The sequence below is a fragment of the Aphelocoma coerulescens genome, chromosome 10 (assembly GCF_041296385.1).
Source record: "Aphelocoma coerulescens isolate FSJ_1873_10779 chromosome 10, UR_Acoe_1.0, whole genome shotgun sequence".
Classification (NCBI taxonomy): domain Eukaryota; kingdom Metazoa; phylum Chordata; class Aves; order Passeriformes; family Corvidae; genus Aphelocoma; species Aphelocoma coerulescens.
Genome location: NC_091024.1, coordinates 19,703,760 through 19,723,759, shown reverse-complemented (window position 1 = coordinate 19,723,759; position 20,000 = coordinate 19,703,760). Strand labels below are relative to the sequence as shown.

The 20,000-nt window shown below is 59.8% G+C and overlaps 1 protein-coding gene across 1 annotated transcript in view; it reads left to right on the top strand.

The window, feature by feature from the left end:
- Window positions 1-3,716: 3,716 nt before the first annotated feature.
- LOXL1 (lysyl oxidase like 1) overlaps window positions 3,717-20,000 on the top strand; it is a 25,169-nt gene continuing 8,885 nt past the window's right edge. Inside the window, exons 1-4 of the mRNA XM_069025563.1 lie at window positions 3,717-4,871; window positions 12,989-13,097; window positions 15,356-15,493; window positions 18,480-18,636. Of these exons, the coding sequence (XP_068881664.1) occupies window positions 3,821-4,871; window positions 12,989-13,097; window positions 15,356-15,493; window positions 18,480-18,636 (1,455 nt within the window). The 5' untranslated portion in view covers window positions 3,717-3,820. The remainder of the gene's footprint in view (window positions 4,872-12,988; window positions 13,098-15,355; window positions 15,494-18,479; window positions 18,637-20,000) is intronic.

The following is a 20,000-nucleotide window of genomic DNA, read 5'->3' as shown; positions in this document are numbered from 1 at the left end:
TTTGGGAATCCTTCCCTGCCCCCCGATCCTGACTGATCCCGACGCTCATCCCGCATCCCCAATCCCAAATATTCCCATTTTTCCCAGTGCCAATTTCCTCTTCCCTCCTCCGCCACATTCCCGGGAATGCTCCCGATCCCGGGGGATCCCTCCCATCCCTGGGGACCCCTGGGAGCTGCTCCCGGATTTTTTTTGGGGAATGCGGCTGTCTCCGAGCTGGATAAATTTGGCTCCAGCCGGAGCTTTTCCAGCCCGGTTCTATTTTTAGGGATTCTGGCCCGGATCCAATCCCGGCTTCTTGCAGGGAAACGTTCCCGCTGTTCCCGGCCTTTCCCTGCTTCCGGGAAAAACCGGGATGGGCAGGAAAAACGGGAGCAGCCCCCAAAAATTTGGGAATTCTCTTCCAGCTCCAGGGGCTCGGAAAGGCTCCGATCCCAGGATGGAAAAGTGGGAAGCGCAGGAACGATCCCGAATTTCCTTTGGAGGAAAATTGGGCGATGAAATTCCCGCTCTCCCGGCTGGAATTCCGTCCCTTGGAGCTGGGAATTGATCGAGGATTGAAGGAATTCCAGCTTTTCCTCGGAATTTTTCCCTCTCGACCACCGGGGACGTTGCCCTTGGAGATCCAGGATCCCAGGGAGCGGCATGGGATCCCTGGATTGGGATCGGGATGGGATTTTGGGATCCCTGGATCCCAGAGAGAGGCTCGGGATCCCTGGATTGGGATCGGGATGGGATTTTGGGATCCCTGGATCCTAGGATCAGCTCGGGATCCCTGGATTGGGCTTGGGATGGGATTTTGGGATCCCTGGATCCCAGGAAGCTCCTCAGGATCCCTGGATCAGCCTCAGGATGGGAATTTGGGATCCTCCAGCCCCAGAGATGGGATTTTGGGATCTCCCAGTTCCTGGAAGCTACTTGGGATCCCTGGATTGGGATCAGGGTGGAATTTTGGGATCTCTGGATCCCAGGATCAGCTCGGGATCCCTGGATCATTCACAGGGTGGGATTTTGAGATCCCAAATCCCAGGAAGGTCCTTGGGATCTCTGGATCAGCCTCAGGATGGGAATTTGGGATCATCCAGCCCCACGGATAGAATTTTGGGATCCCAAATCCCAGGAAGGTCCTTGGGATTCTGGATCCCTGGATTGGGATGGGATTTTGGGATCCCAGATCCCAGGAAGCTCCTCGGGATCCCTGGATCAGCCTCAGGATGGAATTTTGGGATCCCAGGATCGAGCTCAGGATGGGATTTTGGGATCCCCAATCCCAGTGATGGGAATTTTGGGATTCCTGGATCCCAGGATCGGGCTCAGAATCCCTGGATCAGCCTCGTTGGGATCCATCGGCCTCAAATGGGACTTTGGGATCCTCCAGCCCCAGGGATGGGATTTTGGGATCCCTGGATCCCAGGATCTGCTTGGGATCCCTGGATTGGGCTCGGGGTGGAATTTTGGGATCCTTCAAGACCGGGATGTGCTGGGGATGCCTGGATCAGCCTCAGGGTGGGATTTTGGGATCCCAAATCCCAGGAAGCTCCTTGGGATCCCTGGATCGGGCTCAGGATGGAAATTTGAGATCCCCAATCCCAGGGAAGGATTTTTGGGATCCCTGGATCGGCCTCGGGCTGGGACTTTGGGATCCCTGGATCCCAGGATGTTCTCAGGATCCCTGAATCGGGCTCGGGGTGGGGTTTTGGGATCTGGGTCCTGCTCCGAGCCAAATTTGGGGCCCCGAGCTGGGATGGAACTGGGAACCCTCGGGATTTTCGGGATTTGGGCGGCTCCTGCCCTCCCTGATCCCATTGGAATTCCGATGTTTCCCGTCCAAGGATCCACCCCCCTTTTCCCAAGGATTGTCCCAAAAAAAGAGGGGCTGGGGGAGCGGGAAAGCCGGGAACTCCCTCCCTTTTTTCCAGCCCCTCCGATCTCTTCCAAAAATGGGGAAAAGTGGGAAAAGTTTTCCCGTTTTTTGTGTTGGAATTTGGGGATTTGGGGTTTGGGATTTGGGGGATTTGGGAATTTGGGGGGTTGGGATTTGGGATTTGGGAATTTCGGGATTTGGGGATTTGGGAATTTCAGGATTTGGGAATTTCGGGATTTTGGGATCTGGGAATTTCGGGATTTGGGATTTTGAGATTTGGGATTTGGGAATTTCAGGATTTGGGATTTGGGGGATTTGGGAATTTGGGGGGTTGGGATTTGGGAATTGAGCATTTCAGGATTTGGGGTTTGGGAATTTGGGATTTGGGAATTTCGGGATTTGGGATTTTGGGATTTGGGAATTTGGGGATTCGGGATTTGGGGATTTGGGAATTTCAGGACTTGGGATTTGGGGATTTGGGATTTGGGAATTTCAGGATTTGGGGATTTGGGATTTGGGATTTTGGGATTCTCTCCTCAGATCCCGCTTTTTATTCAATATTCCCCCCCCCCCCCCCAAAAAAAAAGGAGTTTCCAGCCCAGTTCCGGGTTAATTCCAGGCATTTCCCGCCATCATTTGGGATTTAATCTCCAGGGGGAAATCCCAAATGGACGCAAAGAGGCAAAATCTGGGAGAAATTCCCATTTTTGGGGGCCACAGTTTTCCCTTGGGAAGCTTTGGAGAGGGAACGCGGCGCTTTTCCAGAGCCTGGAATCGGGAAGCGGTGGGAATTTGGGGGAAAAGGGATCCTTCAAGGGTCCAAAAAAGCGGGGAAAAGTGAAAATTCCAGGGTTTTATCCCGCCTGGATTCACTTCCTGCTGATCCCGGAATTCAGGATTCACTCTGGGAGGGATTCCTGGGACCAAATCCCACAGAATTCCACCCAAATTTTGCTCCGTGAGGCATTCCAGGGTTAAAAAAAAAGCCGGGAAAAGTGGAAATCCAGGTTTTTATCCCGCTTGGATGCACTTCCCGCCTTCTCCTGGAGTTTCGGGATCCGCTCTGGGAGGGATTCCTCGGAGCGAATCCGACAGAATTCCACCCAAATTTGGGGTGTGGGTCATTAAAAAAGTGGGAGAAGTGAAAATTCCAGGGTTTTATCCCGCCTGGATTCACTTCCTGCTGATCCCGGAGTTCGGGATCCGCTCTGGGAGAGATTCCTTGGAGCGAATCCCGCGGAATTCCACCCAAACTTCGCTGCGCGCCTCCCGCCCGTGTTCCCCCCGCGGAGAAGGAAAAGGAGGAGAAGGGAGACGAGGGAGAGGAGGAGGAGGAGAAGGAGGAGGAGGAGGAGGAGGAGGGAGAGGAGGAGGAGGAGGAGGGAGGAAGGCTCAGGAAAGGAGGAGGAGGAGGGAGAGGAGAAAGAGGAGGAGGAGGGAGGAAGGCTCGGAAAAGGAGGAGGAGGAGGAGGAGGGAGCCTTGGAAAGGAGGAGGAGGAGGAGGCGGAGGCGGAGGAGGGAGGAAGGCTTGGAAAAGGAGGAGGAGGAGGAGGGAGGAAGGCTTGGAAAAGGAGGAGAAGGAGGAGCGGGAGGAGGAGGAGGGAGCCTTGGAAAGCAGGAGGAGGCGGAGGAGCGGGAGGGAGGAAGGCTCGGAGGAGGAGCAGGAGCAGGAGCAGGAGGAGGAGGAGGAGCGGGAGGGAGGAAGGCTCGGAGGAGGAGGAGCGGGAGGAGGAGGAGGGAGCCTTGGAAAGCAGGAGGAGGCGGAGGCGGAGGGAGGAAGGCTCGGAGGAGGAGCAGGAGCAGGAGGAGGAGGAGGAGGAGGAGGAGGAGGAGGAGGAGCGGGAGGGAGGAAGGCTCGGAGCAGCAGCAGCAGCAGCAGCAGCAGCGCTCCCGGCGCGCTCCGAGCTGGGACGGGCCCTGCGCTGAGCCCGCCACCGCCGCGCGGGTGCCACCGCCATGGCACCGGGGCTGGCACCGGCCGCGTCCCCGGCGCTGTGGCGGCGCTGGGCGCTCTGGGCCGGCCTGGTGGCGCTGGCGGCGGCGCAGGAGCCGTGGCGGCAGCTGATCCAGTGGGAGAACAACGGGCGGCTCTACAGCCTCCTCAACAGCGGCGCCGAGTTCCTGCCCGCCCGCCGCGAGCGGCCCGCGGGGAACCGCCTGTGGCTGGCGGGGACAGCGGGGACAGCGGGGACAGCGGGGACAGCGGGGACAGCGGGCACCGCGGGCAGCGTCCGCCGCCAGGCCCCCGCCTCGGGCACAGTGCGGGGACAAGCGCGACATCCCTTCGGCTTCGGCCAAGTGCCGCCCAACTGGCGGGACGGCCCGCTGGGCGACAGCGCGGGGCTGGCAGCCGGGGCGCAGCGGCGACCACCGGCGCGGGGCCGCCAGGCCACCGGCACAGCCCCCGGCGTGGCCTCGGTGGCCTCGGTGTCCTCGTTCGCCTTCGCCGCGGCGGGACAGCCGCCGTTTGTCGCCGCGGGGGTGGCGGGACAGCCGCCGTTTGTCGCCGCGGGGGTGGCACCGCAGTCCCCGTTTGTCGCCGCGGGGGTGGCACCGCACGGGGAGCGCCCCGAGGGTGTCCCCGCGTCGCGGAGCGCGGTGGGGACCGGGATGGGGCCAGGGATGGGGACCGGGATGGGGACCGGGATGGGGCCAGGGCTGGCGACAGGGACGGGGGTGGCGTTCCCGCTGCATCCCGAGGAGTTGGGCGAGGAGCAGATTCCCTACGGAGCCGCGTTCCCGCTGGATCGCCGGTATTCCCACAGTTTGTACCACGATGCCGAGCCGCAGGCCGGGATGGCCTCCATGGAAAACCTGCAGCTCCCGCTGGGATTTGGGGAGCAGCTCCCGCCCCAAGAGCCGCAGCCGCCCTTCCGGGAATCCTATGGGATCGCCCATCCCGAGCCTTTCATTCCCGGCCGGAGCCCCGAAATCCCACAGGCTGTGCCCGACAGCCAAGCCCGGCTCAGCGTGGGCAGCGTCTACAGGCCCAGCTTTGGGGCGCGGGGTGAGTTTGGGGTTTTCCTTGGGATGGGATGGGGCCAGGATTGCCGGGATTCGCTCGGGGTTGGGTGTGGGGATAAATCCCGAGGGGTTCTTGGAGAGCCGGGGGGTTTTGGGAATGACGGGAGCAGGGAGGGAAGGGAAGGAGCAGGACCTGGCTGGGGGGGCTGGGATTGGGATGGGGCTGTGCAGTGTCCAAGATTATCCCAAACTTTTGGGATGGGGCTGGGCCATGTCCAAGATTATCCCAAACTTTTGGGATGGGGCTGTGCAGTGTCCAAAGTTATCCCAAACTTTTGGGATGGGGCTGTGCAGTGTCCAAGATTATCCCAAACTTTTGGGATGGGGCTGGGCCGTGTCCAAGATTATCCCAAACTTTTGGGATGGGGCTATGCAGCGTCCCGGGTCATTCCTGGGGTCTATCCCAGGTCATTCCCTAATTTTGGGATGGGGTTGTGCCGTGTCCAAGGTAATCCCACACTTTTGGGATGGGACTGTGCCGTGCCCCAGCTCATCCTGCATCCATAGGGTCTCCATGTGCCATGGATTGGGGTCACACCGGAATGGGGCAGGGCTGGATCCCGGTTATCCCACATCCGTGGGGTGTTTGGGATGGGGCAGGACTGGATCCCAGTTATCCCACATCTGTGGGATGTTTGGGATGGGGCAGGACCGGATTCCAGTTATCCCACATCCTTGGGGTATCCATTGGGATCACCCCGTGCTCCTGGGATGGGGCAGGGCTGGATCCCGGTTATCCCACATCTGTGGGGTGTTTGGGATGGGGCAGGGCTGGATCCCCGTTATCCCACATCCGTGGGGTGTTTGGGATGAGGCAGGGCTGGATCCCCGTTATCCCACATCCATGGGGTATCCCTTGGGATCACCCCGTGCTCCTGGGATGGGGCAGGGCTGGATCCCCGTTATCCTGGCCGGGATCTGCTCCATTCCCGGAGGGATGGACAGACGGATCCGTGCTTCCCCCATTCCGGCCACTCCGGCCACCGAGGTCACACTGGGGTTGCTCCCTCCCCATCCCGCTGCCCCCGATCCCGATGGAATCCCGGAGATTTTGGCCGAGCTTTCCCAGAGTTTTCGCTCCGTGCTGGAGCTGGAGGGCGTGAGGAGCCTGCAGAGCCATTCCCGGCCCATCCCTCGGGAATCCCATCCCAGCCTGACCCCGTGGCCCGTCCAGCCCCATCCCTGTTTTCTGGGAAAAGCCCATCCCGGAGGATTTGGGGCCGTGGGAAGGGCCCACCCCGGCCCTGCCCGGGGAGTAAACACAGACAGGGAGGGAACGCTCCGAGCTCCGGCCGGGAAAAACTCGGGAATGGGGTTTGGAGGGAGAGGATGTCGGGAATGGGGTTTGGAGGGAGTGAAGGATGTGAGGGATTTAGGGACGCACAGGGATCGGGAATGCCGGCATTCCCGAGGCTCCGGAGGGACGCTGGCGACAGCTGACCCACGGATGACCCGGGAAGCGGGAAAAATTCCAGGCAAATTCCTGCTGTCCCCGTTAGCGGCATCCGTGTCCTTCCGGGATCCCTGGAATTCGGGAGCCCCAGTAATTCCCGGAGCCCTCCCGCTTCCCTGTTTTTCCTGGATAAATGTAACGGGAATGGAGCTCGATCCCGTGAAATCCCGGCCACTCGCGGTGCTTTGGGAATGTTGTCACTTCCCAGGGATCCTAATTAGAGTGAACAATTCAGGCGTTAATTGTCAGTTATTAATTATTAATTATTAATTAATTCCGTGGCCAAAGCTCCTCGGGAGCCTCCTAATCCCGGCTCGGCTCTGCCAGGAATGCTCGGCATTCCCGGCCCCCGGCTGGGGGTTAATGAAGGAATCCGATCCCGCTGCTGCTTTTTATCGGGGAATTATCGGGGTTTCTGTGGGAACGGGAGGGTCGGAAATCTGGGAAGAGGGGCTGGGAAAGATTCCAGGCCTGATCCGGAGCTGGGAGAGGAGAGGAGCAGCTCCTGGAGGGGTGGGAAAGGGAAGGGGATGCAGAGCCCAAAAGTGTTCCCTACCCAGATCCCAAGCTGGATCCCAGCCCCGATCCCATCTCCAGGGGCTTCCCCATCCCAATCCCAACCCTGATCCCATCTCCAGGGGTTCCTCATCCCAATCCCATCTCCAGGGGTTCCTCATCCCAATCCCAACCCTGATCCCATCTCCAGGGGTTCCTCACCCCAATCCCATCTCCAGGGGTTCCTCACCCCAATCCCAACCCCGATCCCATCTCCAGGGGCTTCCCCATCCCAATCCCAACCCTGATCCCATCTCCCGGAGTTTCCAATCCCAACCCCGATCCCATCTCCAGGTCCTTCCTCACCCAGATCCCATCTCCAGGGGTTCCTCACCCCAATCCCAGGCCCGATCCCATCTCCAGGAGTTCCTCATCCCAATCCCATCTCCAGGGGTTCCCCACCCCAATCCCAACCCCAATCCCATCTCCAGGGGTTCCTCACCCCAATCCCAACCCCAATCCCATCTCCAGGGGTTCCTCACCCCAATCCCAACCCCAATCCCATCTCCAGGGGTTCCCCACCCCAATCCTAACCCCAATCCCATCTCCAGGGGTTCCTCATCCCAATCCCATCTCCAGGGGTTCCTCACCCCAATCCCAACCCCGATCCCATCTCCAGGAGTTCCTCATCCCAATCCCATCTCCAGGGGTTTCCCATCCCAATCCCAACCCCGATCCCATCTCCAGGAGTTCCTCACCCTGATCCCAACCCCAATCCCATCTCCAGGGGTTCCTCATCCCAATCCCATCTCCAGGGGTTCCTCACCCCAATCCCAACCCCGATCCCATCTCCAGGAGGGTTTTTCGCCATGACCCCATGGATTGGGTGGCCCGGGGTTGGTTTTGGAAGGAAAGCGGGATTTGGGAATTCCAGGGGGTGACGGGAGCTCGGGTCCCTCCGAGCAGGAATGGGGTGGGCGTCATCCCTGGATGGGCCGGGAGGTGTCGGAATTCCCTGGGAAGTCTCCCTTTGGTGGGGTCAGATTTGGGGTTGGGATAATTCCGGGATGTTTCACAAGAGCCTGGGAATTCTGGGATTGCGTGGGGATGGAGGAGGGAATCTACTGGATTGGGATTGGGATCCATGGGATGGGATGGGATTGGGATGGGATTGGGATTGGGATTGAGATTGGGATTGGGATTTGGGACTGGGATGGAATTGGGATGGGATCCATGGGATGGGATAGGATGGGATCCATGGGATAGGATGGGATGGGATCCATGGGATGGGATGGGATGGGATCCATGAGATGGGATCCATGGGATGGGATGGATAGGATTGGGATGGGATTGGGATGGGATTGGGACTGGGATGGGATAGGATGGGATGGGATCCATGGGATGGGATTGGGACGGCTTCCATAGGATGGGATTGGGATGGGATCCATGGGATGGGATCCATGGGATGCAATGGATAGGATTGGGATTGGGATTGGGATTGGGATTGGGATTGGGATTGGGATTGGGGTTGGGATTGGGATTGGGATTGGGGTTGGGTTTGGGGTTGGGGTTGGGATTGGGATGGGATAGGATCCATGAGATGGGATGGGATGAGATTGGATTGGGATGGGATTGGGATGGGATTGGGATTGGCATGGGATGACGCAAACCCCTCAGTCACTCCAGGTGTCCCCATCCCCATTCCCGTTCCCATCCCCATCCCCGAGGGGCCGGGCGGGAAACCCGAATGTTTTCCTGCTGGGATCATCCCGATTTCAGGGGCGATCCCAAAGTTGGGGGGGCAGGATCCCAGATTTTGGGAAGTGGGAAAACGCCTGCTCAGGAAAACCCCCTGGAATTTGGGGTGGGATGGGGACATTTGGGATGCGGCTTCCAGGGTGGGATCCTGGATCCCGATATCCCATCGATCCCAGGGGTTCTGGGACAATTCTGGGATCCCAGATCCCGATATCCCATTGATTCCAGGGATTTGGGATCCCGATATCCCATCGATTCCAGGGGTTTGGGATCAATTCCGGGATCCTGATATCCCATCAATTCCTGGGGTTTGGGGTCAATTCCAGATCCCAATATCCCATCGATTCCAGGGGATTTGGGGACAATTCTGGGATCCTGATATCCCATCGATTCCTGGGGTTCAGGGACAATTCCCGGATCCCAGATCCCGATATTCCATTGATTCCAGGGGTTTGGGGTCAATTCCAGGATCCCAGATCCCGATATCCCATCAATTCCTGGGGTTTGGGGTCAATTCCGGGATCCCGGATCCCGATATCCCATCAATTCCTGGGGTTTGGGGTCAATTCTGGGATCCCAGATCCTGATATCCCATTGATTCCAGGGGATTTGGGGACAATTCCGGGATCCCAGATCCCGATATCCCATTGATTCCAGGGGTTTGGGGACAATTCCAGATCCCGGATCCCAAGATCCCATCAATTCCTGGGGTTCAGGGACAATTCCGGGATCCTGGATCCTGATATCCCATCGATTCCAGGGGATTTGGGGTCAATTCCGGGATCCTGGATCCCGATATCCCATTGATTCCAGGGATTCTGGGACAATTCCAGATCCCGATATCCCATCAATTCCTGGGATTTGGGTTCAATTCTGGGATCCCAGATCCCGATATCCCATCAATTCCAGAGGTTTGACCCCCAAACGAGGCGCGCGATTCTATAAAAACAAACGGGGCCATCCCGGGGCAAAACCCAGCGGGAAAGGGAAAACCCAAATCCCATAAAAGTCGCCGGCGATCCGGGAGTCGGATTTTCCTCCGGAGCTTCCAAGAATTCCTTACAAACAGCGGGAAAGGGGAGGGAAAAAGTTCCCGAAGGATGAAAAAACGTCCCCATGGCCGGGCCCGGCGGGATTTTCCATGGGGTTTTCCATGGGAAGTTTTTCTGAGCTCTCCCGTTTTTTTTCCCCCTGGATCCCGCCGGGAATGAGGTCAGCGGCGATGAGGTGGGAATGGGGCAGGAAATGAGCTCCAAAGGAATGACGCGATCCCTCCGGGGATCCCAAAACAAGGAGGCTTTGTTCTCCTTTGTAGGGAAAAACCGGGAAAAACGGGCAAAAAGTGGGAATTGGGATGGGGGATGGGGAAGAGGGAGTGGGATTGGGGGGGGAGATGCTGGGGGGATGGGAATGGGGTGGGATGGGGATTTTGGGAATGGGATGGGGATGAAGATTATGGGGATTATGGGAATGGGATGGGGATTTTGGGAATGGGGATGGGATGAGGGGGATGGGGTGGGGATTTTGGGAATGGGGATTTTGGGATGGGAATGGGATGGGAATGGGGATTTTGGGATGGGAATGGGGAATATGGGGATGGGGATTTTGGGAATGGGAATAGGAATGGAATGGGATGGGAATGGGGATTTTGGGATGGGAATGGGATGGGGAATATGGGGATGGGGATTGTGGGAATGGGAATAGGGATGAAGATTATGGGGATGGGAATGAGGATTTTGGGAATGGGATGGGAATGGGATGGGAATGGGATGGGGATGGGGATGGGGAATATGGGGATGGGGTTTGTGGGATGGGGATTTTGGGAATGGGGATTTTGGGAATGGGATAGGGATGAAGATTATGGGGATTTTGGGAATGGGATGGGGATCTTGGGATGGGGATGGGGATTTTGGGAATGGGGGTGGGATGGGGATGGGGATTGTGGGAATGGGATGGGGATTTTGGGATGGGGATGGGATGGGGAATATGGGGATTTTGGGAATGGGATGGGGATTTTGGAATGGGGATTTTGGGAATGGGATGGGGATGGAATGGGGATGGGATGGGGATGGGGATTGTGGGAATGAGATGGGGATTTTGGGATGGAGAATATCGGGATGGCGTGGGATGGGATGGGATGGGATGGGATGGGATGGGATGGGATGGGATGGGATGGGATGGGATGGGATGGGATGGGGAATATGGGGGTGAGGATGGGATGGGGATGGGGATTGTGGGTATGGGATGGGGATTTTGGGATGGGGTGGGGATGGGATAGGGATTTTGGGAATGGGGATATTGGGAATGGGATGGGGATGAAGATGATGGGGATGGGAATGGAATAGGGATGAGAATGGGGATGGGATGAGGACAGGGTTAGGGATGGGAATGGGATAGGGATGGGAATGGGGATAGGGATGGGGATAAGGATCGGGATGATGTTTATGGGGATGGGAATGGGGATGGGACACGGAGAAGGGAAACTGAGGCATGGCGTGCCTGGGGACCCCCCCTCACCCCCCCAAAATCCCGATCCTTCCCGAGGGGTGATTCCAGGCCAGTTCCCAGGTGCTGGAGGAGCCTTTGGGAAGGGGAGGTGCACAAGGCGGGTCCTGGGGCGGAATTCCATAAATCTGGGAGACGGCCGCAGCCCCGCCTTTCCCTGCATCCCTCTGCCTGTCCCGGCTCTCTCCAAACCCAGGGAATCCTCTGGAATTTCGGGGAAGGAGGGATCACGGCAGGGTTAACTCCTGTTTGGGGTGAAAAGCAGGGAATAGGGCAGGAAAGAGGGATCCTGCAATTCCAGGGACTGTCCCAGGGACACATCCCGGGGCCGGGTTTGGGAATGGCTTCCAGGGGAGCGGCCGGAGCGGGAAATGGAGGATTGGGATCTGCCAGAGGAGGGAGGGAGGGAGGGAGGGAGGGAGGGAGGGAGGGAAGGGAGGATTTTCTGTCTGGAAATCAGGAAAACCTGGCGGGGCTGGGGACCCGAAACTGCCCCGTCCGGCCTCGGCTGCCACCGGCCCGATCCCTGTCCCCAGGGATGGCCCTGTGCCCATGGGATGTCCCCGTGGTCATTCCCAGATCCCAACCATGTCCTGACCCCCAGGAGCTGTGTCCTCAATCCCATGGGATGTCCCTGTCCCCAATCCCTGTCCCCATGGGATGTCCCTGTCCCCAATCCCATGGGATGTCCCTGTCCCCAATCTCTGTCCCCATGGGATGTCCTTGTCCCCAGTCCCTGTCCCCATGGGATGTCCTTGTCCCCAATCCCATGGGATGTCCCTGTCCCCAATCCCTGTCCCCATGGGATGTCCCTGTCCCCAGTCCCTGTCCCCATGTCCCCGCAGGTCTCCCAGATCTGATCCCGGATCCCAACCATGTCCTGACCCCCAGGAGCTGTGTCCCCAATCCCACAGGATGTCCCTGTCCCCAATCCCTGTCCCTAATTCCGGTCCCTGCAGGTCTCCCAAGTCTGATCCTGGGTCCCAAACAGGACTCCAGGAGCTGTGTCCCCAATCCCATGGGATGTCCCTGTCCCCAATCCCTGTCCCCATGGGATGTCCCTGTCCCCAATCCCATGGGATGTCCCTGTCCCCAGGGATGTTCCCATGCTCGGTCCCGGATCCCAGATTTCCAGGACTCCCGGAGATGTGTTCCCACGAGATGTTCCTGTCCCCAGTCCCTGTCCCCAGTCCCTGTCCCCAGTCCCGGTCCCCACAGGTCTCCAAGGTCTGATCCTGGATCCCAACCAGGACTCCAGGAGCTGTGTCCCCAATCCCATGGGATGTCCCTGTCCCCAGTCCCTCTCCCCAATCCCTGTCCCCGTGTCCCTGCAGGTCTCCCGGCTCTGATCCCAGATCCCAACCACATCCAGACCCCCAGGAGCTGTGTCCCCAATCCCATGGAATGTCCCTGTCCCCAATTCCTGTTCCCAATCCTGGTACCCCCAGGTCTCCAAGGTCTGATCCTGGATCCCAACCAGGACTCCAGGAGCTGTGTCCCCAATCCCATGGGATGTCCCTGTCCCCAGTCCCTGTCCCCAATCCCGGTCCCTGCAGGTCTCCCAAGTCTGATCCCAGATCCCAACCAGGACTCCAGGAGCTGGGTCCCCAACCCCATGGGATGTCCCTGTTCCCAGTCCCTGTCCCCAGTCCCGGTCCCTGCAGGTCTCCAAGGTCTGATCCTGGATCCCAACCAGGACTCCAGGAGCTGTGTCCCCAATCCCACGGGATGTCCCTGTCCCCAGTCCCTCTCCCCAATCCCTGTCCCCGTGTCCCTGCAGGTCTCTCGGATCTGATCCCAGATCCCAACCACATCCAGACCCCCAGGAGCTGTGTCCCCAACCCCATGGGATGTCCCTGTCCCCAATCCCGGTCCCCGTGTCCCCGCAGGTCTCCCGGATCTGATCCCGGATCCCAACTACGTGCAGGCCTCCACGTACGTGCAGAGGGCTCACCTGTACTCGCTGCGCTGCGCCGCCGAGGAGAAGTGCCTGGCCAGGTGAGAGCATTCCCGGGAATGGCAGCGGGCCGGGATCAGGATCGGGATCGGGATCGGGATTGGGATCGGGATTGGGAGGTGTGGGGGGAAAAAAGGGGGGCTGGGGGAGGGGGTGATGGGGGCTAAGGGGGGGGATTGGGGTGAGGGGGAGGTGGGGATGAAGAGGGGACTGGGATGAGGTGGGAATGGGGATGAAGGGAGTCTTGGGATGAGGGGGAAATGGGGACGTGGTGGGGAAGAGGGGAATCCTGGGGTGAGAGGGAAATGGGGATAAAGGGAGTCTTGGGATGAGGGGGAAATGGGGTCGTGGAGGGAAAGAGGCGAATCCTGGGATAAGGGGAAAGTGGGAATAAAGAGGGTCCTGGGATGAGGGGAAAATGGGGATGAAGGGAGTCTTGGGATGAGGGGGAAATGAGGTTAAAGAGGATTTTGGGATGGGGGAAATGGGGACATGGAGGGGAAGAAGGGAATCCTGGGGTGAGGGGAAAGTGGGGATAAAGAGGGTCCTGGGATGAGGGGGAAATAGGGATAAAGGGGATTCCAGGGATAAAGGGGAAATGGGAACGTGGAGGGAAAGAGGGGAATCCTAGGATGAGGGGAAAATGGGGATAAAGGGGGCCCTGGGATGAGGGGGAAATGGGGACATGGTGGGGAAGAGGGGAATCCTGGGATGAGGGGAAATGGGGATAAAGGGGGTCCTGGGATGAGGGGAAAGTGGGAATGAAGGGAGTCTTGGGATGAGGGGAAAGTGGAAATGGAGTCTTGGGACGAGGTGGAAATGGGGGAAAAGTGGGGTACTGGGATGAGGGGAAAATGAGGATAAAGGGGATCTTGGGATGAGGAGGAAATGGGGACATGGTGGGGAAGAGGGGAATTATGGGATGAGAGGAAAATGGGGATAAAGGAAGTCTTGGGATGAGGGGAATGTGGGAATGAAGGGAGTCTTGGGATGAGGGGGAGAAGGGTAAAAAGGGGATCCTGGGATGAGGGGGAAATGAGGTTAAAGGGGATTTTGGGATGGGGGAAATGGGGACATGGAGGGGAAGAGGGGAATCCTGGGGTGAGGGGAAAGTGGGGATAAAGAGGGTCCTGGGATGAGGGGGAAATAGGGATAAAGGGGATTCCAGGGATAAAGGGGAAATGGGGACGTGGAGGGAAAGAGGGGAATCTGAGGATGAGGGGAAAATGGGGATAAAGGGGGCCCTGGGATGAGGGGGAGATGGGGGAAAAGTGGGTCCTGGGATGAGGGGAAAATGAGGATAAAAGGGATCTTGGGATGAGGGGGAAATGGGGACATGGTGGGGAAGAGGGGAATCCTGGGATGAGGGGAAATGGGGATAAAGGGGGTCCTGGGATGAGGGGAAAGTGGGAATGAAGGGAGTCTTGGGATGAGGGGAAAGTGGGAATGGAGTCTTGGGACGAGGTGGAAATGGGGGAAAAGTGGGGTACTGGGATGAGGGGAAAATGAGGATAAAGGGGATCTTGGGATGAGGGGGAAATGGGGACGTGGAGAGGAAGGGGGGAGTCCTGTGATGAGGGGGAAATGGGGATAAAGGGGGTCCTGGGATAAAGGGGAAATGGGAACATGGAAGGAGGGAGGGGGATGAAGGAAAAGGATGAAGGAGAAGAAGGGAAAGGGGAAAGGGAAAAGGGGAAAGGGGAAAGGGGAAAGGGAAAGGGAAATGGGGAAATGGGAAAAGGGGAAAGGGGAAAAGGGGAAAGGGGAAAAGGGGAAAGGGGAAAAGGGGAAAAGGGAAATGGGGAAAAGGGGAAGGGGAAAAGGGAAAAAGGGAAAGGGAAAGGGGAAAGGGGAAAGGGAAAGGGAAAGGGAAAGGGAAAGGGAAAGGGGAAAGGGAAAAGGGAAAAGGGGAAAGGGGAAAAGGGGAAAGGTGAAAGGGAAAGGGGAAAAGGGAAATGGGAAAAGGGAAAAGGGAAAGGGGAAAAGGGAAAGGGGAAAAGGGAAATGGGGAAGGGAAAGGGGAAAAGGGAAAAGGGAAAAGGGAAAAGGGAAAAGGGAAAGGGAAAAGGGAAAGGGGAAAAGGAAAAGGGGAAAAGGAGAAGAGAAAGGGAAGGAAGAAGGAGAAAGCACCAGGAAGAACAAAGCCAAGCACAGACGGTTCCTCCCTTTCACCCCTTCCTTTTCCCGACGGGAATTCCCGATGGAAAAGGGGATTCCCTCTCTGGGAGGGGGGGAGGGGTGGGGGCCGAGGGGCCGCTGCCGGTGCCACCATGGCCAGCGCCCGTCCCCGTGTCCCCAGCACGGCGTACGCGGCCGAGGCCACCGACTACGACGTGCGGGTGCTGCTGCGCTTCCCGCAGCGCGTCAAGAACCAGGGCACGGCCGACTTCCTGCCCAGCCAGCCCCGCCACAGCTGGCAGTGGCACAGCTGCCACCAGTGAGTGTCCCCGGCCCTGTCCCCAACCCCTCATCCCCTCTGGTGGCATCTCCAGGGGGTCTCAGTGGCGTTTCAGGGGCATTTCCCCCGTTTCGGTGTCACCTTCCTCGGGCTCTTTGTCCCCAAAGCCACCACGGTGACAGGGGTTAATGTCCCCAAGGGCTCCGAGTTGGTGGCAGTGGCACAGCTGCCACCAGGGAGTGTCCCCAGCCCTGTCCCCAACCCCATCCCCCCCTCTGGTGGCATCTCCAGGGGGTTTCAGTGGCGTTTCAGTGGCATTTCCCCCGTTTGGTGCCGTTCCTTTGAGGTCTCGGTGGGGTTGGTGCCACCTTCCTTGTCCCCAAAGCCACCGCGGTGACAGGAGTGGCACAGCTGCCACCAGGGAGTGTCCCCAGCCCTGTGTCCCCACCACCAGCCCCTCGTCTGGTGGCATCCTCAGAGGGTTTCAGTGGCATTTCCCCCATTTCGGTGTCACCTTCCTTGGGCTCTTTGTCCCCAAAGCCACCACGGTGACAGGAGTGGCACAGGTGCCACCAGGGAGTGTCCCCAGCCCTGTCCCCAACCCCATCCCCGCCTCTGATGACATCTCCAGGGGGTTTCAGTGGCATTTCAGTGGCATTTCCCCCGTTTGGTGCCGTTCCTTTGAGGTCTTGGTGGTGTCGGTGTCCCCTGAGTGTCCCCTGATTGTCCCCCTGATTGTCCTCTGACTGACCCTGAGTGTCCCCAAGTGTCCCTGACTGTCCCCAAGTGTCCCTGACCATCCCCAAGTGCCCCTGAGTGTCCCCAAGTGTCCCCGAGTGTCCCCAGAATGTCCCCTGAGTGTTCCTGAGTGTCTCGGAGTGTCCCCAAGTGTCCCCTGACTGCCCCCTGACTGTCCCCAAGTGTCCCCAAGTGTCCCCAAGTGTCCCTGACTGCCCCTGACTGCCCCCTGAGTGTCCCCAAGTGTCCCCAAGTGTCCTCCGAGTGTCCTAAGTGCCCCTGAGTGCCCCTGAGTGTCCCCTGACTGCCCCCGAGCATCCCCGAGCGCCCCCGAGCACCCCCGAGCGCCCCCGGCTGTCCCCGAGCGTCCCCGAGCACCCCCGGCTGTCCCCGAGCGTCCCCGAGCACCCCCGAGCGTCCCCGAGCGCCCCCGGCTGTCCCCCGAGCGCCCCCGAGCATCCCCGAGCGCTCCCGAGCATCCCCGAGCGCCCCCGAGCATCCCCGAGTGTCCCCGAGCATCCCTGAGCGCTCCCGAGCATCCCGAGCGCCCCCGAGCGCCCCCGGGCATCCCCGAGTTTCCCCGAGTGTCCCCGAGCGCCCCCGAGTGTCTCCTGACTGCCCCTGAGCGTCCCTGACTGTCCCCGAGCGCCCCCGGCTGTCCCCGAGCATCCCCGAGCATCCCCGAGCGCCCCCGAGCATCCCCGAGCATTCCCGAGCATTCCCGAGCGTCCCTGAGCTTCCCTGACTGCCCCCAAGTGCCCCCGAGCGTCCCTGACTGTCCTCGAGTGTCCCCGAGCGCCCCCGAGCGCCCCCGAGCGTTCCCCGAACATCCCCGAGCGCCCCCGAGTGTCCCCGAGCGTCCCTGGCTGCCCCTGAGCTTCCCTGACTGTCCCCGAGCATCCCCGAGCGTCCCCGAGCGCCCCCGAACATCCCCAAAGTGTCCCTGACTGTCCCTGAGCGTCCCTGAGCACCCCCGAGCATCCCCGATCCACCCCTCGCATCCCCGAGCACCCCCGAGCACCCCCGAGCACCCCCGACCCGCCCCGAGCATCCCCGAACGTCCCCTCGCATCCCCGAACACCCCCTCGCGCCCCCTCGCACCCCCTCGCACCCCTTCGCGCTCCCGATCCCCCCCGAGCACCCCCGATCCCCCCCTCGCACCCCCTCGCATCCCCGAGCGCCCCCGATCACCCCCGAACATCCCCGAACATCCCTTCGCACTCCCTTGCATCCCCTCGCACTCCCCGATCCCCCCCGATCCCCCCGGAGCATCCCCCGAGCATCCCCCTCGCGCCCCCGATCCCCCCCGATCGCCCCCCGATCACCCCCGAGCATCCCCGAACATCCCCGAGCGCCTCCGAGCGCCCCCGATCCCCCCGAGCGCCCCCGATCCCCCCCTCGCACCCCCTCGCACTCCCGATCCCCCCTCGCACCCCCTCGCACCCCCTCGCATCCCCGAACACCCCCGATCTCCCCCGAGCACCCCCGATCCCCCCCTCGCATCCCTGAGCATCCCCCGATCCCCCGAAGCGCCCCCGAGCGCCCCCGAACATCCCCGAACATCCCCGAGCGCCCCCTCGCACCCCCTCGCACCCCCTCGCATCCCCGAACACCCCCGATCTCCCCCGAGCACCCCCGATCCCCCCCTCGCATCCCTGAGCATCCCCCGATCCCCCGAAGCGCCCCCGAGCGCCCCCGAACATCCCCGAGCGCCCCCGAGCACCCCCGAGCGCCCCCGAGCATCCCCGAACATCCCCTCGCCCCCCCGAGCACCCCCTCGCATCCCCGAGCACCCCCGAGCGCCTCCGAGCGCCCCCGAGCATCCCCGAACATCCCCGAGCACCCCCCCTATCCCCCCCGAGCATCCTCGAGCGCCCCCGAGCGCCCCCGAGCACCCCCGAGCGCCCCCTCGCATCCCCCTCGCGCCCCGTCGCGTCCCCCGAACATCCCCGAGCGCCTCCGAGCACCCCCGAGCACCCCCGATCCCCTCCCGATCCCCCCCGAGCGCCCCCTCGCATCCCCCTCGCGCCCCCTCGCGTCCCCCGAACATCCCCGAGCGCTTCCGAGCACCCCCGATCCCCCCTCGATCCCCCCCTGAACATCCCCGACCCCTCCTGATCCCCTCCCGATCCCCCCCCCCGATCACCCCCGATCCCCCCCGAACATCCCCGATCCCCTCCCGATCCCCCCCCCCCGATCACCCCCGATCCCCGCCGATCCCCCCCGATCCCCCCCGAACATCCCCGATCCCCCCCGAGCGCCGCCGAGCGCCCCCTGCCGCCCGCAGGCACTACCACAGCATGGCGGAGTTCAGCCACTACGACCTGCTGGACGCCAGCTCGGGCCGCCGGGTGGCCGAGGGCCACAAGGCGAGCTTCTGCCTCGAGGACACCACCTGCGACTTCGGCCACCTCAAGCGCTACGCCTGCACCGCCCACACCCAGGTGACCCCGAGCTTTTCCCCCCTTTTTGCCCCTTTTTGGCTTTTTTCCCCCCATTTTTGGCCCTTTTTTTCCCCTTTTTTCCCCCAGTTTTTGCCCCTTTTCCACCCTTCCCCCCCCGTTTTGGTCCCTTTTTTTGCCCCCTTTTTTCCCCCTTTTTTGGTCCCTTTTTGTCCTTTCCCCCCCTTTTTTCCCCCTTTTTTGGTCCCTTTTTCCCCCCTTTTCCCCCCCTTTTCCCCCCCTTTTTTGGTCCCTTTTTGCCCCTTTTTTGCCCCTTTTTGCCCTTTTCCCCCCTTTTCTCCCCCTTTCCCCCCCCTTTTTTGGTCCCTTTTTTGCCCCCTTTTTTCTCCCATTTTTTGGTCCCTTTTTGTCCCTTTTTCCCCCTTTTCCCCCTTTTTTGTCCCTTTCCCCCCCTTTTTTTCCCTCTTTTTTGGTCCCTTTTTCCCCATTTTTGGTCCCTTTTTGTCCCTTCCCCCCCCCCCCTTTCCCCCCCCTTTTTGGTCCCTTTTCCCCCCTTTTCTGCCCCCTTTCTTCTCCCATTTTTTGGTCCCTTTTTGTCCCTTTTTGTCCCTTTTTGTCCCTTTTTGTCCTTTTTTCCCCCTTTTCCCCCTTTTCCCCCTTTTCCCCCCTTTCCCCCTTCCCCCCCCTTTTCTCCCCCTTTTTTCTCCCTTTTTTCTCCCTATTTTGTCCCTTTTCCCCCCTTTTTGTCCCTTTTAGCCCATTTTTCTCCAATTTTTTTGTCCTTTTCCCCCCTTTTTCCCCTCCCCCCCCCCCCTTTTCCCCCTTTCCCCACCCTTTTTCTCCCTTTTTGGTCCCTTTTGCTCCATTTTTCTCCAATTTTTTGTCCTTTCCCCCCCCTTTTTGGCCCCTCTCCCCCCTTTTTTCCCCCTTTTTTCCTCCTTTTCCCCCTTTTTTCCCCCTTTTCCCCCTTTTTTCCCCCTTTCCCCCCCTTTTTCCCCCTTTTCCCCCTTTTTCTCCCTTTTTCCCCTTTTTCCCCTTTTTCCCCCCTTTTCCCTCCTTTCTCCCCCTTTTTATCCCTTTCCCCCCTTTTTCTCCCTTTTTGGTCCCTTTTTTCCCTTTTTCCCCCCTTTTTGCCCCCTTTTTCCCCTTTTCCCCCCTTTTTTCCCCCTTTCCCCCCCTTTTTCTCCCATTTTGGTCCCTTTTGCTCCATTTTCCTCCAATTTTTTGTCCTTTCTTCCCCCTTTTCGTCCCTTTTTGTCCCTTTTCCTTCATTTTTCTCCAATTTTTGGTCCTTTCCCCCCCCTTTTTTCCCCTTCTTTCCCCCTTTTTCTCCCCTTTCGCTCCATTTTCCTCCAATTTTTTGTCCCTTTCCCCCCTTTTTGGTCCCTTTTTGTCCCTTTTAGTTC